Below are 27,744 nucleotides of genomic sequence, written 5' to 3'. Positions count from 1 at the left end.
AACAGGGTCACGTCCAGGGCATGACACAAGAAGACAAAGCTTCCTGTGGCCTCTGGGGGCTCGAGGGCTTCCAGGCCCACGCGTCAGCCCCTAGAGCCGACCTCCTTCCCACCAGGAAGACTCTAGAAGGTGTCACCTAGGGGAGGCCAGTCCAAGCTGACACCCTCTGACACATAGAGTGTCAGAACAGAGCAGCCCAACAACGCCCAGGCTTCTTTGGCTCTAAGACACCTCGACGGTCCACGGTGCACCGCTGCAAGGCCCTCCTAGATTCCGGCGCACATACACCATAGACTAAACCCCCAAACCACCTTGTACCCAACCTATCTCATTATATAAGGGATAAGGTTAGACCTAGAGTGGGGAGGATACCAATTCGATCACCAGACACTCCATTCCATTTCATCTGCCTCCGCTCTACACCGAGAGCAAGGCAACCCAGAGAGTGAAAGGTCCTTGTTTGGTTTTGGTAATTGAGTGACAACCTTAGGTGGACTAATATGTGTTTGAGTGAGATACACAAGTGATTAGTCCACAAGTACATCATATGTGAGCAACCTATGCCATGGAGGTGAAATGGCTTGGATATGTTGCAAGGCTCATACATGTGATGAAGGAGTGCATTGCATATGAGACATGACATGGAGTCATGTGACCAAGGTGGAGAAGATCAAGACAAGGCTTGGCTTGATGGACCGGTTGCAAGCGTGAAGGGCAAGTTGGAGGCTTTGAAGCGATGGACCATGTGGCGGTAAAGCTTGAGCAAGACTTGGCGCCGATGGACGAAGGCAATGGTGAAAAGCAAGTGAGGTCAAGATCGATGAACCAATATGGTCACATGATGATATGAAGTGGATCATATCATTTGTGATTGGTTGGTGCATGTGTTGCATCAACGATGGAGGAAATGAAATGGAATGCGCAAGGCAAAGGTATATTTGTAGGGCATTTCATTTCAACGGTCATAGATGTGTAGAGAAGTTTATGACCAGGTTTAGAATAGATGGCTATACTATCAAGAGGGGCAAACTTGTTTGCATATCAGTCATCTAGTGCCACTTGAGCAATCTAACTTTGCATACGTGTTAGGATCGACTGGCGTTGAGAAAAGAGTGCTAATCCTTTGGAAAAATGTTTGTGAAATGCTAACACATGTGCACAAGGTGTTGTTCACTTGATGGTGTTGGCACATTTGCAAAGGAGAAGTTGAAAGGTGAAGAAAGGAGGCGAAGCTGGGCTCGGAGTGCTGCCCTAGGGGCACCGCCCCTAGTTGTCCGGTGCACCACCACCCCAGTGGCGGTGACTGGTAGGTCGAGGCCGAGAGTAGCGTGTTGGGGGTGGCACCACCGTGCCTTATACGGTGGCACCGCCACCCTAGGGCGGTGCCCACCTAGACATGGCCGAGCATAGCAGGAGCTAGGGTGGTCACCAGAAATGGCGGTGCACACCACCATGGTGAGGGAGGTGCACCACCAAGTATGGTCCGGTGCCACCTTCTCTTTTTGGTAGAAAGCAAGGGAAGGCAGGGCTAGTCACCGCCATGGTGATGGCGGTGCACCACCCTAAAAATCCAGAGAGGGTGTTTTGGGTGGCTGACTGGGTGGTCATCGCCCCCCTAGGGCGGTGCCACCACCACCATGTTCGGTGCCCCTACGCTAGTCAAACTAGCCATTGGGGTGACCGTTGGGGGGCACCGCCACCCCTAGGGCGGTGCCACCACCGTTGTGTCCGGTGCCCTCGCAGAAAATGCAGCTTTGTTCCAATGGCTCTATTTGGCTTAGGGCTATAAATAGAGGTGGAGCTTGGGCATTTGACTAGTTGAGCACCCTTGGGACTGAGTGTCCATGCTTGGGGAGTGCTTGGGAGCCCTCTAACTCACTTGTGCTTGATCGTGGTCATCCAATCGAGTGAGTGAGCGATTCTAGTGCGATTGCATTGTGAGGTTGCATCATGTGGCACTAGGTGATCGAGTTGCAAGCCAGTGGTGCTTGTTACTCTTGGAGGTTGCCACCTCCTAGATGGCTTAGTGGCTTGTGACTCTATTGAAGCATGTGAGAAGATTGTGCGGTGCTCCGGAGGAGGATTTGTGAGGGGGATTGTGCTCACCCCGTGGGAATTGTGAAGAGCAACTCTAATTGAGTGTGTCATTGAGCTACCCTCACTTTCGGGGTAGGTTCTTGCAGTGCCCAACGTGCGGGCTTGGTGGGTGATGCCAATTAGCTACTGAACCATCAAGTGAGCGATCGACACAGCGGGACGTAGCTTGGTGGCAACCATGTGAACCTCGAGAGAATATCACCCTGTCAACATTGTCTTCTTCATCTTCTCAATGGTTTGCATTCCGCGCAACACAAGCTTGTATTTACTTTCATATACATTGTGCTTGTGTAGTTGCTCTTGTAATTAGTTTGCTTGTGTAGCTTGCTAGTTACCTTCTTGCTTGTGTAGCATAGAAGTAGCTCCCTTACGTGGCTAATTTGGTTTTAGTAACCTTGTTAGTCACATTGCTTAGTTTGTGTAGCTAAGTAATTTGCGCTCTATAATTTGGCTTACGTAGCCTTGTTATTGAGCATTGCTAGTGAGCTTACGTGGCTTTGTGCTTTTGCTTACTAGATTGTGTAGGAGCTCCCCCCGGTTGGCAAAGTACTAGTTGCATAGGTTTGTGTGACCTTGCTTTTAGAATTGGTTAGGTGGCACCTTAGTTGCATAATTAGGATCTTTGTAAGGTGCTAGAGAAAATAGATAGAGGGGTGTAGTCTTGACTGGACCGATAGTTTTAATTACGCACTTATATCGGTTAGCTGGTGTGTTTAATTTTTTAGAAAGGACTATTCAACCCCTGCCCCCTCTAGTTTGCCATCTCGACCCTACAGAGAGGGGCACCGAGAGCCCCTCCTCCACCGCATCCCATTGTCTCCTTCCTCTCCGATGAGGGGGAGACTCCACCGGCGGCGAGGCAACCTTAGGATTAGCACCGAGCTAACCCCCTACCAAATCTGCTTCCTTTACACTCTGTTGTAACCCCCTAGATTTTGGGTGCTCTTGAGTATAAGGATCATCAGCTGCTAGACGTAGGGACCGAATTGGCTCAAACCAGGATAAATCATTGCATCTTCTCTGCGTGATTCTTGTGTTCCTGAGTCCACCCAAGCCACCAGAGACCTCGTGCTCTGACACCGACTCGAACAACATGCTTGCTGTGGTATGGACCCTGCGACACCTCCATTGGTCTTCTCTTGTCCCTTTCCACAGGAAACCTCCACAGAATTCCCATGGCAATCATGAGGTCGATTTGTATAGAAATTAGCACCTTAGTCCCCTGGTTCATAAGAACTCTAGTCAATTTTGAAATTAGCGCATTGCTAAAGCTCATGCAGGTGTATTTGTATTTGGTGTATACTATGCTAATTTCTTGGGTTGTAGATAGAGCTGGATATCAAACTGGCTCGGCTCAGCTTGATCTGGCTTGGTAGGATAACGAGCTGGCTTGGCTCAGCTCGTTATACCTAACGAGCTAAAAAGCTAGCTCGGCTCGGCTCGGCTCGGGAAAAAGCTCGAGCTAGCTCGTTTGGCTCGTGAGCCAGGGACAAAAAATGTAAAATGAAGACTACCATATATTTCAATGAGTCATACATGATACACCACATATTTATCCATCATACATGCTAGCAGCAAGCATCATATGCATACACATGCAATAGAGTACAAATTAGGTCCATCGTCCATGTCTCCATCACATATTCATCCATCAACTATCATCCATGCAAATTATCTCTAGATTGCTGCGCCCCTATCAATGCTCTCTTAACTTTCACTAAGGATAGAAACAATTGGCAGTTGGATAGAGTGACCCAGAAAATGTAGTAGTGGCCTCTGCCATTGTTCCTAATATTGGCCTAATTTTTCCAAACAATACCCAATCTGAATCTGAAGGTTTCCAAACATAGGTGGTGTCTACTTCTTTGTAATAACCAAATGCATCCTTATAGTCAAGGCATGTATCTAGCATTTTATAAGTTGAATTCCACCTTGTTTTAACATCCAAAGCTAAACCTCTTCCCACTTTGACAGAATAATTGTTGCATACTTCCACAAACTTATACATGCGAGATGGAGACCTCTTAAAGTATTTCACTGTGTTCCTCAAGCAAGTTATCAAATTATCTATTGGTTGGAGGCCATCATTAACAACCAAATTAACTATGTGAGCAGCACAACGAATATGAAAGTAATTAGGATCAAATATTGAATTCTTTCTAGCAAGAAGCTTTGCCTTCAAATTTGTAACAGCCGTATCATTGTTTGTAGCATTATCAAGAGTTATTGTTGTGACCTTGTCTTCTATTTTCCATTCTACCATACACTCAAAAATAACCTGAGCTATGACAATACCAGTGTGGGGAGGATCCACCTCGATAAAGTTTAAGACATGGCATTGCAAAACCCAATTCTCATCTATATAATGTGCCACCAAACACATGTACTGAAGGTTTTGATTAGACACCGATAAATCAGTGGTTAAACTTATTGATTTTGCCTCTTTTAGACTCCTCTTGAGTTGGTTTTTTCAAATTCATAAACCCTCAAGCATTCATTTTTTATAGACTTCCTACCAATAAATTCATAGTTACCATTCATCCATTTCATCAAGATATTAAACCATTTATGCTCTACCATCCTAAATGAATACTCATGAGCAATTATCATCTTGGCAATCAATTCTCTAGTGTGCTCATGATCATATTCAGTAGGATTAACAACAAGAGAATTGCCATCATCTAGACCAAAGTTTAGTGTACCTTGAGCTTTAGCCTTTGCCAACTTGTTCTGATATTGTGTGCAATTAGCCAGGTGCCGGTTCAAAGTTGTTGTAGCACCACCTGGATGGTACACATAACTCCTATGGCAGAACTTACACTTTGCCTTTGTCTCCATGACACCCCTCTCCTTCTTGGATGGGACATTGACAACCTTAAAATATTTCCAGCAATTAGCCCTTTTGCCTCTTGCTATCTTGCACTTGGGAGACAATGTAACACCAGCTTTTTTCCCTCCTAGCTTTGCCTTCTTAGCCTTTGATGTGCCATCATCAACCTCATCACCCCTCTGGCTTCCACTTCCACCATCAACTGTAGGTAGGCTTTCAGACATATCATCCCTATGGTTGAAGTTGTTATCATCGTCCTCCTCATCTTCTGAAACTTTCTCTAATGGCTGCACAAAGAAACATGCATGTATTAATGTGTAGCTAAATCATTGCTATTGCATTAAAAATAAAGTATGATATTCTTTATTTTTGGGGATAAATTCATTATCTAGATAGCAATAATTAAATAATCTGGATAGCAATGATTCCTATAACTACGGACCAATCAATGAAAGAAGCAAATTCAACATTCAAGTCTGTACTGTACGAATTAGTATTTGGAAATTAGATAACATACCACCACGTCCATGGACAGAGTGGGATTCGATGAAGACCGAGTGCTAGTTCCTCGTCCACAAAGCTTACTCCTCGACTCCAAACTTAGAGGACGTGGCGATGCACTATTCTCGCCCTCCATAGCCGCGGCTGAGGGCCTGGAGCACAGCAGTCAGCAGGTCAGTAGCAGTTCGGCAATCGGCAGAGGAAGATCTAGAGGAAAAAGGAGAGAGGAGTGACCGAGTAAGGGCCAGAACCAGACCTGCTCGTGGACGGAGAGGCGCTGGTCGCGGCTGCCTAACTCGCGGTCGCGGCATCGGGCGTCTCGCTCGCCCCGTCGTCGCCGCGGTCGCATGCTAGCCCTGCTGCAGTCGCGAGCTTGCGGCGGCCAGGAGGCTGTGTGTGAGCCCCTGAGGAGGCTTAGGGTTTTGTTCTGCTATGTGCCGCTGCCGATGTGCGCATGGGCTGGGGGCCTGTGGGCTGTGGACTGCAGCAATACGGGTGACGGCCTGACAGGTGGCTGCGGTCTGCAGACTTCCTTTCCTTGAAACGCAGCTCGTTGAGCTCGCGAGCAGCTTGCGAGCTAGCTCGGCTCTGTTCGTTATACTAACGAGCTAAAATCTAGGCTCGGCTCCGCTCGTTATCCTAACGAGCCGAGCCGAGCCAGCCGCGAGTCAAGCGAGCTAACGAGCTTCGAGTTTTCCATCTAGCTTTAGTTGTAGAGGTAGCAGAGCATGCATGCATTGTCTGATCCTCCAATGAACTAAGAAATGAGTCCGTCAATTGTACCGTACTATATCTCCTACTCAACATTTCATATTTCCAATTTGACATTCTATCCGTTAGCTCTGACTCATCTGTAACCTTCATGGAATCCCTTTTATGCAAGATGCATCAGTTATCTTGTTAGTTACTCAACTACTACCTTGTTAGTTACTCAACTACTACGAATTCTTAATTACATGAACTTGTTGATGTTAATATAGTTTGTAAAGTACTGTGATTTATTCATGTCTCCATTGTACCTATGTCTTTTTTTTGTGAGTACATGAAATAATTCCAACTTTGTTAATAACAGATGGATTTAGAAGATTTGCTAGTTTGAAAAGACATTGGGTGACTTCCATAGGACAATGTTAGCACATGAAAAATTAATGGTTAGTAGTTATTTATGAACATGCTATTAGATACGAGGTTGGGAAAATTATGTTTTGATTAGTTTATTAGTACTAACTAATACTCAGTGCTTATTTCATCCTTTTTTTTTGCATTTTTGTAGGTGGCCTATATGGCGAAGATGCTGATGAGCGCCGAAGCAAGGGGGCAAAGAAGAGGAAGAGATCTACTTATTGCTTTTTTGTGCACCTGAAATATTGCATCCCATCTCTGGCTTTGAGGGTGGTTATCCTGATTTTAGTGCAATGTGACTGTATTCATATTAGGTTGTAAAATTCAGTCTTGACTGGTGGTTGGCCCATGAATATTTATGTATGCACTGCTGAAACTTAGCTTGGAGTTATTTATGGAGTGGCATGGTCCATGAATGTTTAACAGATTTGAGTAATCCCTTCAATGGAATATATTAATGACAAACAGCAGGAACTCAATATCTTCCTTGGACATAGACCCATTGGTCAAGTAAGATTCGTCTCGCTGCCTTAAGTCATCAGGATACAACACTAGATCACAAATTAGCATGCAAGGAAACTTAGTGCAACATCCATGCATTCAGAATATGGACAATGCTTCCATGTTGCATTAACTGAATCTAGTTCTGACTGAATAAAATATTTCAGACCGCCATGTTAACATTATCAAGTGGGGTCTGTTTTTGTAAATTAGCTTGTTGATGAAATCCTAGTGCTTTGGAAAAATAAAACTATACACGAAACCCCAACAGGCCAAAATGTACAAACAACCGAGGAACAAAAGCGGCCTGTCCAAGTCCAACCAACCCAGCACATGCACAGCTAAAAACAAGCCGCAAGGGCCCAATTCCCCCCTTCATTTTATTTTTCAACAACATAAATTTGGTTATTAATTATGTGCTCAGCAGACAAGATGCACTGAAGCACGTACGCTAGTACCGCCTCCGTCGTAGAAAAAAAAATACAATTCCAGAATAGTTTTCAGTCAATCTCTTATGAGTTTGACCAAATTTTGTCTAAAAACATTCATATTTGTCATATTAAATTATATTGATCATGTGTATTATATTTTCATGGTCAAACTATTTGAAGTCATAAATTATGGTATTATTTTCTGTAAGTTCAGTGAAAGTTAGACGGTTGACTCGGATGGTAACCTGGACATATAGCCCTTGGCTGCCATTGTTACGTGTTGTCTAATATACATATAACAGATTGCCCTTGGTTTTACAACTTAATCGTCAAGCACAAGCCAACAACCCTATTGTATATCATCTCTAGTTGCTAGAAATTTACAACAAATAAACCATCACATATCATATATATCTGAACTACTTTGAAACATAGCTATATATGTTTTGCTGAGAACAGGGTTAGATTATTATGCAGTGCAGAATGTTTGTATTATATTGAGAACAACAGCATCAACCAAGTGCTCTTATGCTGCAACCGTTCTGAACTTGTGACGAGCCCCAACTCCCAAAGAGCGAAAGGGAAGCTGCATGCATGTTTCAGCCTTTCAGGGCCAGCAGCACCTCAGGCAGGCATCAGCAGAGGTGTGCCCATTTTATAGATGAGTTTGATGTCTCGCTTTCAGTGGGCCGGCCGGCATGTTTTGGCTGGTGCACAAAACAAAAGCTCTCGACTCTAAGTATAGTAGTACTGCAATGTAAACTTTGATTGATTCCATAGCAGCAAAAAGAAGAAGCTTGCTGCATTTCCATGTATTAGTAGTAGTATTCTGACAGTAGGCAGCAGCCCAAGAAAACAAGTGCAGCTGATGAAGTGATCACTGTATTTGTCCTGTCAGAGTTCAGAGCATAATGCACCGTACGTACACCGTAGTAGCAGTGTAGCACAGCACTACGCTGTTGCAGTGCAGTGTAACTTTTTTTTTGAACGTACTGGCAGGAGCTCTGCCTTTCAATTAAGATAGGGTAAGAAAGTTTATGTACAAGCAAAGGCAAACGAGGTTATGGTTCCCCCCCTAAACATGTGAGCTAAACGTAATCGAATGCTCTCTTTCTTTGCTCGATGTCTTCCTTTATCCTTGCGGCTACCTGCGACACCGTTTCACTCATATTGTCGAAAATTCTCCTATTTCTCTCTTTCCATATATTCTAGAAGGTGTAGATAGCTACCCCGTTAAGCCTCCCACGCTCAGATCTTGGCACTTTTGCTGCCGCGTCTTCCCACCATGACTTGATATGGGTGGGGTTTGCATGTTGCTGTTGTTGGATTTGAGTGAAGTTTTTCCACGTGAGGATTTGATCCCAAACCGCCTTTGCAAAAAGGCAACAAAGGCATAGGTGGAGGCTTGTCTCTAAGGGTCCATTGCACATCACGCACTGTTGTTGGTGTGGCCATCCTCTCTTTTGTAGGTTTTGTGCCGTTAGAATTTTGTCTTGTACTAAGATCCATGCGAAGATCTTGCATCTGTTCTCCACATGCGCTTTCCAAATCAAGTCCGTACCGAAGGGGAGGAGCGAACCTCTGAATTGTATTCTGTAGGCCGATCGGGTGGAGTAATTCCCATCGTTGGTCCAATGCCAGGTGATGGTGTCCTGGACGCCCTGTTGCAGGTGCACATCCTGTATACGTATCCAGAGGGACACAAACTCCTCTATGTGGATGGCCGAGGTGATTTTCCTTCCAAGTTTATGCATCCAATTGTTGTTCCGGAGCTCTTGCTACACCGTTCGTTTTGTCCTTGGGAGCAGGCGGAACAAGTTGGGGGCTAGGTACTTAGGAGCTTGACCATCGAGCCAACCGTGGTGCCAAAACTTTGTCTTTGCACCATCCCCCAAAGATATAATGATTGAGGAGTTGAAGAGGAGACGGTCATCATCAGAACATGGAAGCTCCGAGCCGCTCCAATATTTGGACTCGTCCACCTATTCTTGCCATAGCCATCGCAACCGGAGGGCTCGCTCAAATCTTTCGAGGTCAGGGACGCCTAACCCACCCATGTCTTTCGACCTGGTAACCATTTGCCAGTTAACTAGACAGTGGCCGCCATTTGCATTCTCGTCCTCCTTTCACAAGAAAGATCTCCTGATTTTGTCTATCTTTTTCTTAGCCCAAGCGGCTAGAGGAAACACTATTAGGTGGTATGTTGGCATGGAGGAGAGGACAGAGGTTACAAGAGTGAGGCGTCCCGCTCTGTTTAGCAATCTTCCTTTCCATTTGGGTAACCTGTGCCCAATACGGTCTATGAGGTTGCACGTGGATCCTTTGTAGTGTTCTAATGTGTAGTTGAAGGCCCAAGTATTTGCATGGGAAGCCCCCTCTAGTACCGGTGAAAGGTGCCAGGACTTGGTCTAGGTCAACGTTTGCACAACCGATTGGATGTACTGAGCTCTTTTGTAGGTTAATATGAAGTCCCGAGAATGTGCCAAAAGCCTGCAGGATGATTTTGACGGCGTCCACATCGTCTTTTGTGGGGTTGACGAAAATGGCCGCATCGTCTGCATACATTGAGGTTCTCCATTTTGCCGCCGTGATTGGTAATGGGGTGAGTATCCCTTGTTGGGTTGCCAGGTCAAGCAACCGTTGAAGCGGGTCCATGGCTAGGATGAATAGCATGGGGAAAGCGGATCCCCTTGGCGGACGCCTCTGGCATGGCTAAAAGTGGCCCCCAGTCGCCCGTTCAGGATGGGTGTCGAAGTGGATGTACGTAGGAGGATGGAGATCCACTCACGCCATCGCTGTCCAAAGCCCAGAGCCTGAAGAGTCTCGATCAAGTACCCCCAATGCACCATATCAAAGGCTTTGTGGATGTCTAGTTTCATGAACAAAGCCGGAAGCTTATGCTTGTGTAGTCTTTTTACCGCGCCCTGGACGTACAGAAAATTATCATGGATGCTTCTGTTTTTTATAAAAGCGCTCTGGCAGTTGGAAACAAGGGAGTTGAGTCGAGGGGCAAGCCTGTTAGCTAACACTTTGGAGAAGATCTTTGCAATGCCATGGACTAAGCTGATGGGTCTAAAATCAGTAACTCTTGTTGCATCGGGTTTTTTGGGTAGAAGGATAATGGATGCCGAGTTTAGCCATTCGAAGCCCTGGGCATTCAAATTGAATAAACTGTTCATTGCCGCCATCACATCTTCTTTAATGGTTTCCCAGCAAGCTTTGAAGAAGGCACCCGTGAAGCCATCTGGTCCTGACGCTTTGTCAGAAGGCATTGAATATATAGTGTTTTTTATCTCTTCCTGGGAGAAAGGCACCTCCAGGTCAGAGAGATCATGTTGATTGTAGCCAAGGGATTGCCAGTTTATGGTGGCAACTCTCGGGACCGCGGAGCCGATGTGGTTTGTAAAATAATCTTGTATCACCTTTTCTTTATCTTGCTGCGCCACCACGATTCCCCCATCCGTATGTAGACAATGTATGTAGTTCTTTCTCCGTCGTGCATTGGCTCTACTGTGGAAAAATTTAGTGTTAGCATCTCCACATCGGATGTAAGTTAGCCTCGATCTCTGTCTGATTCTTGATTTTTCAATAGTAGCGAGGCCAATGCTACGGGATTTGAGGCGGCGACATAGGTGAAGCTCCATGGCAGTGAGCAACCTATGCTCTTGGGCTGCTTCTAATTGTAACAATACTTCTTTTACTATGGCGAGCTGTATCCTTGTATCCCCTATCTTGTCTTTCTTCCAGCGCTTGAGCGCTTTTGCCACATGCGCCATTTTGATGTGCAATCGCTTCATAGGAATAGCCGAGGTGACCGTCCTATTCCAAGAATTATGGACAAGATCATGAAAGCCTTCCATCTTTGTCCAGTAATTCTCGAAGCGGAAGGACATGCTCTGATGGTGGTTAAGCTCTCCCTGAAGTAGCAGCGGGGTATGGTCTGACATGAGCGATGGGAGGGAGTGTAAGAAACACGTGGGGAAGAGCAGGTCCCATTCGGGGGTGCATAGTAGTCTGTCAATTCTAGTGAGTGTTGGGTTTTCTTGTTGATTGCTCCAAGTGAAGCGGTGTCCATTTAGCTTTATTTCTTTGAGCCTCAAATGATTGATCGCCGCTCTAAATGCCCCCATGAGGCGCTGGTTCAGGTTGGAGTTGTTCTTGTCTTCCGCCTGGTAGATGAGATTGAAATCTCCTAGGATGAGCCATCTATTGTGGTCCGGTGGGGGAATGTTCTTCAATTCTTGGAGGAACTAAAGTTTGGTTGCCTCTCCCTGTGGGCCGTATACCACCGTAATCTACCATCTTGTTCCATCGGCCCTCATAATGATCTGCGCGGTTATGGTGTTCGAGGGAAGTAGAATGTCGGAGAGGTCGAAGTAGTCTTCATTCACCGCAAGGAAGACGCCTCCTCGCGTATGGTCCGCTGGTAGCACAGTATAGGAGTTTACAAATTTCGTTCTGACTGTTCGGCGCACCACACTATGATCCATCACTTGCATCTTTGTTTCTTGTAGACATACGATGGTGGTAGTTGTGGTTCTCACTAACTCATATACGGAGTCTTGTCGCGCTCCGTCATTCAAGCCCCTGACGTTCCAGTTCAGTATCTGGCAATTCAACTATGCCATAAAAAACCAAATGGGCCCTTTTTAATAATGAACTGAGGAGGGAGGCAAGCAGGACGCCCTCTTTGGGTGTGATACAGGCAATAATCAGCAAGATAATGACACTGAGGCATGCGTTCTTTAGAGCTGCAACTTGGCGTTGTCGGTACATCTGAAAGCCATTGGCTATCGGTAGAGCGCTAGAAAGCAAAAGATTGCTGGTCTCAGAGTTGATGCTACAGCTAACTACGAGGTGAAGGGTGCAAGCATTGTGTTGGGGAGACGACTGTAGGCCTCTGGCTGTCGCCCCGTCCAAGCACCATTGCTGGACAGTCACAAAAGATGTGGAGCTCCACGAGCATCCGTAGCATTGAAAGATTACTAACATAATCCAAAAGATCTACCCCTGAGCTTCAGCAGCTATTTAGGTGATCATGGCGGTGAGCGGTGTCGCCGTGTTGAGGCCACACAAGGCCATTAGCGCCTTGGTGGCGTCATCGGTGAGCAGCCCCTTGAACAGGTTGAAGTAGCGCAGCAACGCCTTGTCATGGCTGAGACCTTGGACGTTGAGGATGCCAAGCTTTTTCGTTAGGACCTGCCTGGCCTTCGCCTAAGTGTCCCCCCTCGACCAGTTCTTGGCCGCAATGCGCACGCTCCTGCGTGCCGGGACCATTCCCCTCTTGCGTCGCTGTGGAGGGCTGGGCTGGCGCACTGGACCCTACAAGATGGGTTGAGGCAAAGGTAGTGAGATCCCCTCTAGGAACTGCGACACCCCCGCTGCGGCGGTCGTTGTGTTCTGGCCAGCGACCTCCTGTACCTCCAGAGTGCCGGTGTGACAGACGCTGGTGTGGCCTGGTTGATGCTGCTGGAGTCCATCTGCCGCGCGACGACGGCGCGGGCAGTTGGTGACCGTTTCGTGGGCGCAGCGTCTGGAGTAGACGAGCCCGGGGCGGAACCGCAGCACCTGGGTGCGTCCCGCTGGTTGCGTAGGTTGCACCTGTTTGCGCTGTGGGGTGGGGACAGCAGGCCGCCTGTAGTAGACTCATCCCGCACAGAAGCGACGTTCAGCAGCGAGGTTGTGAGATCGCTGCTTTTTCGCGTTGTCGTGGTCGCTGACGGGGGGCCTATAGTTCATTCCGGCAAGAAAGAATCACAGTAGGCATCAGCGGCTCCGAAGATGAGACGCTCAGTGGAACGGTCTTGCACCGCGTTGCTTCCTCAGGTACGGAGTTCGGCTTCTAGGAAGGGGAAGCAGGGAGCGGAGGAGTAAGAGGCTGATCATTGTATGGACTCTGACTAGCACGAACCTTGGGGGGGCTTGGTGATGGATGATTGTTGCCGCCGTTTGCATCGTTGAAGTCCGGCGGCTTGTAGCGAAGGCGCGGTGACGGTGATTTGGAGCGCGGCGTAGCGTTCCTTGGCTCCGAGCGCGCGTGCCTGTGCGGCCTCCAGTGTGTTGTCCATTCCCTGCTGCGCCCCCTGGTTCTACGCTGAACCTCCCCCGGGCGGCGGGGTTCAGCGGGCTTGGTGAGCAGCTGCGGAGCCCCTGTGCTTGCATCATGACCAGCAGCGTCGCTTGGGGCAAAAAGGCGTGCGCCATGGCCAGCAGTGTCGCTTGGAGCCAAATGGCGAGCAGCGACGTCGACGCCGTGTAGAGGGCGACGACGACCCCCGTGTTCGGGGCTCCGGTGCCGATGGCCGCCGTGCCTCGACGCCGACCACTCCCGCTAGCGATCCTTGGGCGCCCGCGACAGGCTGCGGGTGAGTCACGAGTACCAGTTGTCGCCCTGGCGCTCTCGACGTCCATGACGGTCGTCATCGTCGTGACGGCTGCCGTGGATGTCAGCTGGTGGAGGGTCGTGTCGGTCGCGCGGCATCCTTTCTCCATCGACGACCCCGTAGTCCCACGTGTAAACGCGGGGAGCGGCAGCCCGTCCATCTCTACCCGGAGGGTCCTCCACTAGATCAAGGTGCACTAGCACCCTGAAGGTGAGCCCCCGGCGGCCACATGCGGGCTGCGAGCTGTGGAGCTCTACCTTCCTGCAGGACAATGTTAGCCAGGTTACCTTCGGAATGTCGAACGGATTGTGTGTCCAGGCCCAGACACAGAGCACCCTGGTGTCGGCGCGGTCCAGTGACGCCTTCTCGACGTAGTCGAGGTCACAGGCCCTGGCGACAGCCCTCTTTGCGATGCTCTCATTCCAGGCGTGAAGGGGGATGCCCTCCAGGCACAGGCGAACACGGTACTTGAGCTCGCAGATGTCGCCGTGCATGACCAGCTGCCACGGCCTTGTGTGGATGTCGAGGTTGCGATAGGGGAAGGACCCCTGCGCCACAGCCTCGTCGTGGTGGTGCCGGTGCTTGAAATCGACGAAGAAGTCTTCTGGGGCGTGCCTGACGACGGTGACATCCTCCGGACGAACAGGGAACTGGTTGCAGATGGCCCTCTTGATGACCTCCGGCTCCACTACCGGCCGGTTCCCCCCCAGCCAGGCCACCATGCCATGCATGGAAAGGCAGTCGAGCTCCTGGTCCATGTTGTCGACGGAGAAAGCCACGGCGCAGGTGTCCAGCAAACGGACGGCGGGGTCCCCGGGCCTGGCCATCGCAGCCGCAACCAGAGGAGGGAAGTTGGTGGTGTCGAGTGGTGGAGGAGCAGTGTTCGGCGTGGGAGCTTGCTTCCTGGAGGACGAAACCTGCTTCCTGGAGGACGATGGACCGCCTCTGCACAGATAGCTTTTATGTCCCCAGCGGCCACAAGTGAAACACCGTACCGGGTCCCTGCAGTCCGCCGCAGCGTGCCCAGGGGAGAGACAACGGAAGCATTTACCTCGCATACGCCGCTGCAGATCAACGCTGTGGCGGTGGTGCGTCGATTTGACCTGGGTGGTTGAGGGAGTTGAATGCACCGTGCTTTTGAACTCCGGGAGACGCCACCAGCGTCTCGGGCGTACCATTGACCAGCCATCTTCCTCTTCTGACACCAGACGTGCGCGTGAATGCGCCTCCCCGGCCAACCGCCATGTGCCGGTGACAGCCCCGAGCCCTCCCCCCCGGGAAGGAAAACCTCCATCAAAGCCGGATGCCGCGGACTGAAGGTGGGGAGTTGAATGCCCGGTGGCATGGGCGCCAGCGGTACTCCTCACTGCAGCGGATCTGAGGCAGGATTTGGTTGGCGTAGCGGCGTTGGAGTAGTAGCCTCTCACCGGGGAGATGCAGAGGGGGGAGGTGAACTTGACGCGCTTGCCCGACGTGCTCCGTGCCATGTCAAATCCCCCGGCGGCAGTAGCGGAAGCAGCATTGATTGCATCGAGGCGGAGTCCGGGAACAGGGGCCGAGCCGTGAGCGGCGGCGGGAATAACAGCGGGCGCGCGGAGATCCACGGCGGCCAAACTGGGGGCTGTGCGGCGGGTGGGCGAGGCATGGGGTGGCGAGCGGTGGGGGACGATCTCGATCTGCGGCGGGGTGCAATCGCACGCCATGCGTGCGGGCTGGGGAGGACGGGTGCGGGGTGGGGAGCCCGAAGGCGCAGCAGCGGGCGCGCGGAGCTCCACGTCGGCCGATTTGGGGGGTGGGCGGCGGAGAGGCGACGCATGGGGTGGGCAGATCTGGGGCTGGGGGCCACCGCACGCCTTGCGAGAGGGATGGGGAGGACGAGCGCGGGATGGGGAGCCCGCAGACGCGCGCGGGGACCGAGGGCCGTGGCCGGCGGCGGCGGATCTGGGCTGGGGAGCGGCGTATGGGGGTGGGGGGGCGGGGGCAGGGGCGGAGGCAGGGGCGGAGGAGCGGGGGAGCGTGCCATTCTACGACTCGTTCTTGACATGCAAGAGTTGGTATGAAAGATTCTCAAAGTCTTGACTGGCCTTTTGGTGGAGAAGAACCAACCAAAATAATAGCCACTCCATCCATCCAAACAAAGGGACACGGCCGTATGGGGTTTCGCTGCGCTGCGGCGAGAAAGCAGTCTCTCGTCTCTAGTCGTCTTGGCATGCCAATGCCAGCCTTCTTCCACAGACCACAGTGACAGTTCCACTGGCCTGCTGCTGCTGATGACGATACGGATCGGATCCCTGGAGCAGCATGCGATGCAACGCAGCAGCAGCATCTCTGCCTGCGCTGCGCCTCTCTCTTTTGTAGTTTTGTTTGCTTCCCCCCAGCCTTCAGCCTTCAGCCCAGCAGCGGCTCTGGCCTGCTCCTGCTCCTGCCCCCTGTGCCTGCCCAAAACCAAAAGAGCGGCTCCTTTCCTTTGCCTTCTTTCTTTCCAATGGATGGCCCAATCCCAACGCCTCCTCAGTCCTAGTCCTCACTGTGCAAACTCACGTGCACCAGAGAAAGTTGCAAGTTTTTTTGCAATGCTGCATCTGCACACACACTACTGCAACTCAGCAGCTCTGTGACAACCGGCCCACACAGACACAGGTGATGGGTGGTTTCTCTAAGCTACTGTACATTCTGAAAGCACCTCGCCATATCCCTCCAAGCCACATTCTGGAAGCATAATATATTCATTAGTTTCCAAATACCCCAAAGGGCAGCACAAATAAGCATATTTGTTACTAAACAACTTATTTTTACTAAGCCATAATTTTTTTTTTTTTTTTGCGAAACTACTAAGCCATAAATTTACCAACAGAAACATAATCAGAACCACAAACAGTAGCCACCGCCTGAGAAATACAAACCCACATCTGTTTGGCTACTACACTCGCAAAACAGGTGATGGGTGGTTTCTCCAAGAACAAAAGAGACAAGAAACATCATCTATCTTTCTTCTTTTAGCGAAGTTATCTCTAGTCAAAACTTTATTTTGAAAGCAAACCAAAGAAAGAAATGAACTATAGGAGGGATCTCAACGGCCATAAATCTAACCTGTAAACTGGAATTATACCCCTGAAGTTAATACTCCTATATAAAGATTGAGACGAGTACATTCCATTAGAAGTAAATTGCCAAATCATAGTGTCCTCTTCAGCTGAAAATTTAATGGTTGAGGCTAGCTGAACTATTTCCATCCACATCGGCCGCATAGACTTTTTCGAGAACACGTCCGTTGACGTGTGTTTCATTAAGAGGAGATGCTGAAACAAACAGTACAGATGCAAGATGCATAGACTCAAAACGAGTCTCGCGTAGGAGGCTTTCGGGTCGTCTGCCGCATAGACTCATCTACTGTTCCTGTTCTTCTAAAAGAGCATCTCAAAACGTCCACATCCCAGAGCTTATAGCTCTTTCACCAGCCTTTCTCTGTTCTGCATCTCATTCCCACAAGTTATAAGATCAGTTGGCACAAGTGCCTGATTAATCGTAATCCTTGCAGCGAATTGAAGACAAAACTAGGTTAGCAGCTGCTCCAGGAAAACAGAGATTAATCCTTTGTTTCCTTTCAAAACTTGGCCTAACACCCCTACTTTATATTTTCAGCAAATACTCAGATTGATGAATGGCAAGTAACACATATTGACATATACAATGGTTCGTGACAACTTCTGTTGGGGTTTCAGGAACAGAGTTTATCAAGGGAAATGCTAGAGCAGTCTCTCGATGTTCCAAGCAGTCTTCTCCCAACGCATCCTGAAGAAAAAAAAACAAATGCCTTGGGCATCTTCAGGCACCCAATCAATCACCTTTGCCTGAGGGTGAAGCTGGGAAGCATCAGTAATTGCAATCTGATAAACATTACCATTCAGTGTGATAAACATTACCAAAATCTCAAATTTGTTACTATGCTGTTGTGCACTGCTACTACTGCATTGCAGCGGCAGTTCCCAGAAACTTGCACTCTGCATATCTGTCTTGACTGTGTAGTGTAACTACTACTCCCAGTTCTACTTCTATCTCTGGTCGCGTGTTCCCCATCTTGTGGCTCGATCACTGTGGCTGTCAATGACAGTGAGCGAACACTGAACACCCCGGCACTGTCTCTTCTCAGATCCTAGCTACTGTAACCCACACAGCTAAGCAAATCCATGGAAGTTCCATCGAACACACGCCCACCGGCAACACACACGAACGAACGTTGGCTGGCATCACATCACGATCACGATCACATGACGGCGCAGGCGTTGGGGTTCTCGTCGCTGAGCATGAACTCAGCGTTGATCAGCGACTGCTGGTCGTAGAAGGCGGCCTTCCACGCCTCCAGCTCCGCCTTCAGGGCCTTGGTCGCCGCGTCCTTCCCGTCCTTGCCGCCGCCGTCCTTCCCGTCCTTGCCGGCGCCCTCCTTCCCGTCCTTCTCCTTGCCGTCCTTGTCCTTGCCAGGCGCCACCACGTCCACGGGGCGCCGCAGCTTCTTGCGCAGCTTCTCCGGCAGCGCCTTGGCGTCCATGGTCCCCGTCACCGTCACCTGATTCTTGCCCATGTCCATGCGCACCTGCTCCACCCCTGCACCGTCCATGATCCATACATCAAGTGCAGACACGGTTGGCAAATTAAATCATGCATGCGTAGTGAGCGGAGCCAAATTCCTTCAGTCCCCTCCATCACAAGTGCAAGTGTGTACCTTTGATCTTGAAGAGTTTGCTGCGGATGCGGTTCATGCAGCCGTCGCAGTGAAGCCCCGTGGAGCCGATCTTGAGCACCACCGTCGCAACCACCGGCTGCATTGTCATGGCACAACCAAATTCCATCAGATTCAGATTTCAGAGCAAATCCTTTTCCCTCCCTCGATTGGCCCGCCTCAGCAACAACAATGCTGGTGCTGCTACTAGTAATACTGAACCAAGAACGAGACAAACAATATGAAGGAATAACGAGCAGCACAGCATCTGCGCCGTTCTCAACTTTCTCATGCATATGGTACAGTACAGGTACTACTAACAGTAACAGCAGCTGGAGGAATCAAAGAACAGCAACGGGGAAAAAAACATGTGGCAGCTAGGCGCAAATTTCGTTTAGGCGCAAATTTGGCATGCCGACCGAATCATGCGAACGATCAACGAGGAAAAGAACAGAATTCGTGCAGGGAGTGGAACGATTAAGATGGGGAGTGTATAAGTAGAACGCACCACGACGGGTTTCTTGTTGTCTTTGCCGCCGCCCTTCCCCTTCCCTCCACCGCCGCCCTGCTTGTCATCCTTCCCCTTCACCTCCTGCTGGCGATCGGCCTTGGTATTCTCCTTGCCTTCCTGCTCGCCGCCCTTGTCCGCCTGCTTGCCGTCCACTTCGGTGGCGCCCTTGTGCTGGTTGCCGCCGCCGCTTTCTCCTCCCTGCTTGCCGTTCCCGCCGCCGCCGGCGCCTCCTCCTCCCTTGTTGTTGCCGCTGCCGCCGCCGACGAGGTCGACGTGCTTCCGGGTCTTGTCGGCGACGCGGTCGCGCAGCTTCTTGGCGTCGAACCGGCCCACCACCGTCATGCTCCCCTTCTCCACCTCCATCGCCACGCCCTCCACGCCTGCAATGCCAATCGGCGATCAGTTAGCGTACGTTCCGTTCCACCACGTACCAGAGCCTCCTGCCTGGTGGCGGACATCACATCACAAGATGGCGTGGCGCCGGCGACAAGACAGACAGGAAAGGTCGCGGCTTGCGTAATGGCGTTGCGTTTCTTACCTGGGTAGCGGTGGACGGAGCCGTGGATGCGCTTGGCGCAGCCGTCGCAGTGCATGTCCACCTTGAGCACCGCGGTCACCATGGGCGGCTGCTTCTTCCCGTCCTTGTCCTTCCCCTTCGCCCCCTTCTCCTGCTGGTCCTTCTCCTTGTCACTGTCCTTCCCCTTCTCGTGCTCCTTGTCCTTGTTGCCCTCCGCCGGGGACGCGTCGCCGGCGTTGGGCGCGGCGGGGGCCTGCTCCTCGCCATCATCCGCCGGCTTCTGCTGCTGCCCTCCGCCGCCGTTGCCGCCGCCACCACCCCCTCCACCGCCGCTGCTGCCGCCGCGCTTCTTCTGCGATCAATCAACACCGTTAGTCCATTACACCATACACAGGCCGGGCGGGCGCCATGGGGTCAAGAACAAAAACAGAGATTAAAAGACAGGCAACTGAGGGCACGGTAGGCGGCGCGGCTGACCTTGCCCATGGCGGCGCGTGGCTGGCTGGTCGCGTGGTCCTCCCTGGCCGAAGTGCTCGCGTCACCTCGTCCAAGGAGCAAGGCGCCGCCTTGCTTTCCCTGGCTGCCTTGTGTTGCTGCGCGAGGGAAGGTAAGGGAAGGGACGGCGCGACGCGAGCGATTGCGAGCGAGCGCGTGGGGTTTTAGGCGAGTGGGGCGAAGAGAGAGCACCGGAGCCGGAAGGCGGCGCCCGGGGTGGGCGACGTCGCCTGGCCCTGGCAAAAAGAAGCTTTGCCTGGCTCACTCGCGCTCTGGAGTCTGGACTGCAGGAGTTGGACGTCTGCGCACCCGCCCCGCCTCGTCCTCGCGGACCTCGCCTGGCGCTGCTGGGCCCACCGGCAGGGACTCGGCCGTGGCTCGCACGTACAGACGTACTCCTGTGCTGTGGGGTCCGCCGTTTTCCCTTCTTTCTTCTTTTATTTTTCAGATTTCATTCAAATTTGTTCGTTGATAATGTTCCGTTTTCCTTTTGCGATGGTTGGATATGATGCAGCTAATTAAGGAGCCCAACATGCATCTAATTAGTTAGCCGTCCACTAGTAGTGCATGCATGTGTGACTGTGTGAGCACAGGCAGGCTTGGCCGCGATTCTCTCACCGTGCAACTCGATGGATCGGTAACAGAAAAACGTCGTGAAATTCACCTCCGTCCACTCGTTCTTTAAAACTTGGTGCAGACACGGTGCCGCCGTCCCTTGCTTTGTACTAGTAGTAGTAGGTCGTTGTTGGCAGTTAGAATTCCCTGGTGCAGGCGAGGAGGCCATGGCTTCGTCGGATTATAGTGTGAGCTCTCGTTATGCAACGAGAAGCAATTTTCACTTCAATCCATGAAGCTTTGTCGTCTTGTTTTACGGCTTAAACTAGTTATTTATCGTCTCTTGCTTGTAACTACCAGTATTTTTTTCCCACACGCCCGAGAAGTCCGAAATTGGGTACCAAAGCAACGAAGAAATTACACAAAAGCAACGAGAGCAGAGTTCAAGGACCGGACGGCCGCTAGATTAGAGCGGAATGGAATGGAGGAGAGTGGCTGGCACCCCTTCAGAAATACGGAGGAGAGCGTTTTTATTTCTAGAGGCAGGCATTATAACCACCTCCAATAAAGGTCACAGTTAACCCGTGACATACGGAGGCGGTTGCTTTGTTCGCCTCCGCAAATCAAACACGAAAAAGAAAAAGAAAAACCCGCAGACAGGCCCGCCGAGCCCATCCACGCGCTGCCGCCGCCGCTAGCTCGATCTGCGCGTCGTCGCCGTCGTCGTCCCTGTATCCGGTCGCGCCCGCCCTCGATCCGTCGCCGGAGGACAGGGCACGCCCTAGATCCGCCGCCGGGGGATGCCACCACCTCAATCCGCCGCCGAAGTACGGCCACGCCTTGGATCCTCCACCGGTGAGCGCGCCCGCCCCTGGATACGCCGTCGGGGAGCACCAGAAGCCTCCTCGCGCGTGGATCTCGTCGGCCTCCACCTCCTCGTGCCGGATCTCACCAAGCCGTCGGATCCGGATCTCGTCGCGATTGCGAGCTCGTTGGAGATGCGCCGCCTGCTCCTCTCCGCGCCACCACCGAGACGCGCGTCCTCGCCGACGGGGCCGCGCACCCACCACCGACGGAGGGAAGAGAGGAGGGGGAGGGGCGCTCGCACGTCCTCGCCGCCTCCGTCCGCGCCGCCGGGGCCGCGCGCCCACCACCGCCGGAGGGAGTTGAGGAGAGGGATGGGCGCTGTGCTCCATCGGGAGGGGAGGGAGAGGCGCGCCGCGCTCGATCGGGAGGGGAGGGGCGCCGCAGTCGAGTGTCTCCTTCGAACGGTCGCCCACCACCGCCGGCACTGTATTTGCGTTGCATGGCCATGGCCATGGCACGGCGTGTGCGCCAGCCAGAACGACGGAGACGAAGAAGAAAAGCGAGGAGAGCCTGCCTTTATTTGTTTCGGTTGAGTTGAGCCTTTTGCAGAGCCCGGAGTGCATGCAGGGAGGCCAGAGAAGTGGCCTGGTGCACGGCGGCATGGCAGCGTGTGTGCTTGCTCTCTGAGTCCGTTCCCAACGACCACCAGTTCACCACACCACGACCGAGTCCAAGGCCGGTCAATGGCAGGCAGGCAGAGCGCTTTGCAGACGCCCGCCGGCAGCCGCACCGCACTTGTCAGCTCCTTGGCTTCGCTCGCACTCTCACTACGAGTAGAGTACTCCACTCCGTGCCCGCGGACGGATACGGATGCAAACAAAACTTTTGCTCTGCCTCTTCACAGGGGCCACCAGCTTTATCAGCTAGCAGCAATAGCAGGCACTGCACTGGAGCTGGAGGATGTACTAGTACAGGTACAGGTTACCTGCACGGCAACACCAGACCAGCATCGCTTCGTTTCGACGACCGGACCGATCAATGGGCAATGGCAAAGAGAGGACGATCGGAGACGCATACAAGTTCAGAGAATCAGGAGAACCGAGCGATAGCTCGGGTGGCAAGGCTCAGGGCGCGTTTGCGACCCTGGCCCGGACGGTGGCTCGCGCTCCCCAGCTGCAGCGGCCCGTGTTTGCCGTCCGTGGCCCGCTCCCTGGCCTGGCTCGCACGCTGCTCAAAGCAGCCTGCAGCCTGGCTCCCAGGAAACGACCAGGGGGTTCGTTTCTTGGCGGCCCGGCTCGGCGGAGCGAGACGGAGCACACGGTGCGCGAGCTCGTCACCTTCCGGCCTCACCTCCTCTCTTCTCCGTTCGCTTCTCCTTCACCGTCGCGCGGCTTCCTCCTTTCGCCTGCCGGTGACGTGCCCACCGCCCCACCACACACCTCTTCTGTGCCGCCGTCCTCACGGCCTCCCCGGAGTACCTCGACGCAGACTCCTTGGCGGCGCCGCGGCAGCAGCAGCAGCTGGAGGAGGTGGTGGGATGCCATGCGATGGGGCCAAGGACGCGAACCAATTCGAGCGGCTCCACGACGCGGTGCTGCTCGTCGTCCTCAACCGCGAGGCCGGTAAGGAGGACCTGAGTGCGCGGCCAGCAAGGAGGACCTGGGTGTCGGAGCTCGTGGCCGCCGCTCTGCCTCGTCAAGCAGACCCGCAGTGTGTTCGATGAAATGACTACAAGGATAGAGAAGGGAAGGATTGTGTGGTAATGCTACCACTTCTTGGATGCAAGGTGAGCATAACACGTGGTACAGGGAAACAAACACAATCCCTATTTGGCCTGGCTCATTTGATTCAATGGAGCAAACAAGAGTGCTTGCACCATGTCAGCCGGGCCTAGGCTGGCCACGACCAGGCCAGCCGGGCAGAGACAGGTGAGCAAACACGCCCTTAGTGGCTGGAACCTTGCCGGCCAGGGATCGACCTCGGTGGCTGCAATTTTCTGGTGTGTCACCAGGTTCGCCCCCAAATAATTCTGTTGCCTCTCGCGCGTGGAACCGCAAAGGGAATGCGACGTACCTCATCATCTACGGATCCATGGACCCGGTGATCTCATAAAGGACACGATCTTAGAATCTAGGTGTAGTTGTAGGATCTGTCTGTGTACTTATGGTGTGAATAAGTATGGTGTGTGTTTGTTCACGAACAGATACTACAATTGTACAAATATGAAAGGCGAAAAAAAAGTTCAGAGAATCAGAGGAGCACAGCCGAGCTGGGTTTGGAGCCTAGTAGGACTGAGGAGGGAGGTACTGGAACGACCGTTCGAAGGAGACTGCCTGGCCTGACCCTGGAAAAGGACAGAGGACGATCGGAGACGCGTGCTACGGGTGTGTTTGACCTGGCCAATTTCTAGCCCATCCAGAATCCTAATATGTGCAGCTTTAAACTGCTCCTGGGCAAGCCAATTTCTAGGTCTTGTTCCCCTTGAACTTATCAGTCGGCTTATCAGTCAGTATTTTTCTTTCACAACGAAACAATTTCAGCTAATTTATCAGCCGGCTTTAATACCAGCCGAACATGCCCCTAATTGTTTGGTGGTCTGTACTTTGTAAGTCTGGTTAGACCTATGATTTATTTGGTTGCTTGGTTTGTTTTGATACAATCACCTCTTCTCTAAGGCATCGTTCGGCTTACTCCATATTCAGTTTGGTCGGCTTGTTTTTTCAGTCGAAACAGTGTTTTTCTCTCACAACAATTCAGCCAGAACAGTATTTTTAGCCAGTTTCAACCAAGATTCAGCAAACCGAACGGGGCCTAAATTGATAAGGTTATCCCTTTGAGGTATTTTGTTGAAAAAGTTGCTATGCGGGTAATAACATGGAGCAAAAAAAGCTTGGCATGAAACAAACAAGATAATTACTGGCATACATAATGCGGCAAGATAGTTTTACTGAACACTACAACGCAGTCAAGCAACTACTTTTAATGCTGGCATTACATATTGAAAAGTTCAAGGTGGTGTTTAAATTCAGGGGCTAAAATTTAGAGATGTCACCTCGGGTGTCACATGAGAGTATTCGGATAGTAATAATAAAATAAATTATAGAAGTCTTTGGCACTCCGTGAGATGAATTTATTAAGTCTAATTAATCCGACGTTAACGCATATATTACTGTAGCTTTACTGTATCACGGCATTGTCAAACCATGGGTTAATTAGGCTTAAAAAATTCGTCTCGCAAATTATGCCTTCTTTAAATCCAGGGTGTAAATTTTTGGGGTGTCACATCGAGTTTTATATGAAGGTATCGCATGAGGTGTTCGGATACTGATAAAAAAAACAAATTACAAAATCCGTTAATAATCGGCGAGACGAATTTATTAAGCCCAATTAATCCATCATTAGCGCATGTGTTACTGTAATACCACATTATCAAATCATGGACAATTTAGACTTAAAAGATTCGTCTCACAAATTAGTCATAAACTGTATAATTAGCTATTTTTTAGTTTATATTTAATACTCCATGCATATATTTCTAAACATTCGATGGGACGGGGAGTAAATTTTAGGAGGAGAAACTAAACAAGGTCTTAGTCGCAATCTGTATAATTAATTATTTTTTAGTCTATATTTAATACTCTATGCACGAGTCCATCCCTCCGATTTGACAGGGACTGACTTTAAACTCTAAGGAGAGGTAGTACACAAGCCTAAGTCATACATGCTGAAAAAATAACACAGGCAGCATCCAGCATCTGAAGATACTGAAGCTACTACAACCGGCCGAATCCCAGCAACAAGAAGGACATGAGTTCATCGAGCAACCTCTGCAAAGGCTGTCGAAACCGGTGCTCCCTCGCCTGCCCTTCGATTGCGAACAATCCTGCCGCACCAAATGCAGACGTCCAAGAAGCTGATGCCGCCGCCGCGCCGTCACGTTCACCACCAGCACGCGGTCGCCCACCTCTGACACGCGCAGCTCCAGGACCTCCACGGGCGCCGCCGGGACGGACACGGAGGAGGAAGGCACGGGCTTCATCTTCTTCCTCCCCCGCTCCGCCTGCAGGAGCGCGCTCTTGTCGTACTCGTACTCGCAGCAGCGCTTCTCGGCGGCCTCGAGCGCGCGCACCTCCTGCAGCACCCGCCGCTCCTCCGCCTGAAGCTGCTCGTAGAGGACGCGGATCTGGTTGGTGATGCACGGCGCGACGGCGGGGTCGTCTATGGCCGTGGCGTTCCTCCACAGCCGGAACCACCGGCCGCGCTCCTCGCTGCCCGCGCCGCATTGCGGCGACTCCGGCGGCGGCTTGTACGCGTCCGTGAGGCGCGCCTCGAGGCGAGCGCGGCGGCGTCGATCTTCACCGCACGCGTGGTGGCCGGCGGGACCGCATCGTCCTACCCGCTCGAGCGCACGGCATCGGGAGGTGACCCGAATGAGTACTGAGAGCTGGCTCGGGCCAGGCTCCACAAGAACGGCCGATTTGGGCGTTCAACCTGGCCAGGCTCGAGGGGCACGGATGGCCAGCCCTAGTCATGCTCTAGCCCACTTCCAGGCAACTAAACAGATCAAAATTAGCTCCAGAAAGCCTGGCCACTCAACCAAACACACCCTACGAGTTCAGAGGCAGAGGAGCACAGCCGAGCTGCAGCTGCATAGGAGCAGAGTGGAGGGAGAGGCGAGGCGGACAGAACACAACAAACCACCGTTTCATTTTTCATTTCCTCTTGTCGCGCCTATATCTTATACAGCACAAAATGAACTCCTAGGATGTCCGTTTTGGTTTTACCAAACCTACGGTATAGTATCTTCGATCATCGGTTTCAAAATAAAGAGAGAGAGTTAGATACATCCGTGTTTTATCTAATCTACAGTACATTTTATGAAACTTTAAGGATCTGGTGAAAATGGATGGTCAAAGATATGACAGAGCTTATATTGCAGTTACGGTTACAGAGCAGCATGCATGAGATGAGATGAGAGCCCAGCCCAGCTGAGCTGAGCTGAGCTGAGCTAACAAAATGAACTCATCATCGTGACATCTTCCAACAAAACACACAAAATGCAACCACAACTATTACCGAAACTGAAAGTAGCAACAGCAGGAAATCAGTGATCTACTGATAAAGATCAGCTTCTTGCTAACAAGTACTTACTACTAATCCTAGTATAAGTACTACGCAGACACCACCGCTGACACATTATTCACACAACGTACTTACCGAGCACTACTACTTCCCTGCAACGTCAAAGCTCTATCACCTGCTCCCCGCCGTCCGGCTCTGATCCGGCAGTGGGTCCTCCGCCCGCGCCGGTCGGTCAGTCAGTACCCGAACCAACCACCGCCGCCGCCGTAGGCGCCACCAAGGCCGTCGTGCGGGTAGGCGGTGCCGGGGTAGGAGCCGAAGTACGGCTCAGGCGGCGCCTGCAGCACCCACGGGTACGCCGCCTGCCCGTACCCGCCGTGTTGGAGCGCGTTCCAGGTGCCGGCGGGCAGCGGGTGCCCGTGGTGGGCGTGCACCGGCTGCTGCTGCTGCAGGCCGGCGAGCAGCGCCTGCACGGCGGCGGCGTCCTTGCCGTCGGCGGCCGCGGCGGCGGGCTTGGGGAAGACGAGGCCGACGTCCTTGCCGGTGGCCTTGCGCAGGCGGCGGCGGAGCCTCTCCGGGTCCGCCGTGGCGATGACCGACAGCTCGCCCTTGGTGCCCAGCGCCGACTGGTCCAGCGACACGATGCCGTGGCACCGGAGCGTCAGGTCCTTGACCGCGGCGCGGATCTTGTCGCCGCACCCGTCGCAGCGGCAGTGCATCGGCACCTTCAGCACGAACGCCGTCGCCTTGGGCGCGTCAGCGGCGTCCCCGCCGTTGTTGCTGCGGCCGCTCTTCTTGCCCATCGCGGTCGGGATCGGCGTCGGCCTGGGTCGCGGGCTCTGGCTGTGGCTAGCGTGCGCGTGCTGTGAACGAGTGTGTGTGTGTGAGAGAGAGAGAGTAAGAGAGTGTAGTGGTGCGGCGGTGCGGGACAGCGAAGGCCGTGTGGTCTGTTTTATAGAGAGGGAGGGGACTCATCAGGGGAGGGCGGCCGGACGGCGACGGGAGGCGAGCTGGATGGCGACCCGAGGAAGATTCGGCGTTCTCGCGCGCAAGCGGCCGCGTCGTGGGAACGGAGAGACCTTGACCGTGTGTGCTTGGTCAGTCAACGGCGCCTACGGGCCGGGCTGGACACTGGACGGACATGGACTACGGATGCCGGGCCGGCGAGGTGATTGATGTGCATGAGAGCGTGATG

At 52.0% G+C, this 27,744-nt stretch overlaps 3 protein-coding genes and 1 pseudogene across 3 annotated transcripts; all 4 read right to left on the bottom strand.

Moving 5' to 3' along the window:
• Positions 1 to 3,814: 3,814 nt before the first annotated feature.
• LOC136470736 (zinc finger BED domain-containing protein RICESLEEPER 2-like) lies at positions 3,815 to 5,456 on the bottom strand (annotated as a pseudogene).
• Positions 5,457 to 17,748: 12,292 nt separating this feature from the next.
• LOC136475198 (heavy metal-associated isoprenylated plant protein 3-like) lies at positions 17,749 to 20,346 on the bottom strand. Its single transcript, XM_066472750.1, has 5 exons — positions 20,088 to 20,346; positions 19,632 to 19,962; positions 19,091 to 19,473; positions 18,586 to 18,682; positions 17,749 to 18,467 (listed from the first exon to the last, which is right to left on the bottom strand). The coding sequence occupies exons 1-5, from the start codon at positions 20,094 to 20,096 to the stop codon at positions 18,130 to 18,132; spliced, it is 1,158 nt and encodes a 385-aa protein (XP_066328847.1). The 5' UTR covers positions 20,097 to 20,346; the 3' UTR covers positions 17,749 to 18,129.
• Positions 20,347 to 25,049: 4,703 nt separating this feature from the next.
• Positions 25,050 to 25,938, bottom strand: LOC136470735 (uncharacterized; the record flags this gene model as incomplete). Its single annotated transcript, XM_066468475.1, has 1 exon — positions 25,050 to 25,938. A coding segment is annotated over one exon (756 nt), but the record flags the coding sequence as incomplete, so codon positions are not given.
• Positions 25,939 to 26,522: 584 nt separating this feature from the next.
• On the bottom strand, positions 26,523 to 27,491 carry LOC136475196 (uncharacterized). Its single transcript, XM_066472747.1, has one exon. The coding sequence runs from the start codon at positions 27,350 to 27,352 to the stop codon at positions 26,786 to 26,788; it is 567 nt and encodes a 188-aa protein (XP_066328844.1). The 5' UTR covers positions 27,353 to 27,491; the 3' UTR covers positions 26,523 to 26,785.
• Between the last annotated feature and the right edge of the window lie 253 nt (positions 27,492 to 27,744).

The sequence above is a fragment of the Miscanthus floridulus genome, chromosome 8 (assembly GCF_019320115.1).
Source record: "Miscanthus floridulus cultivar M001 chromosome 8, ASM1932011v1, whole genome shotgun sequence".
NCBI classification, from domain to species: Eukaryota; Viridiplantae; Streptophyta; class Magnoliopsida; order Poales; family Poaceae; genus Miscanthus; species Miscanthus floridulus.
Note: the sequence above shows the minus strand (reverse complement) of the source record. Positions and strands in the feature narration are given on the sequence as shown.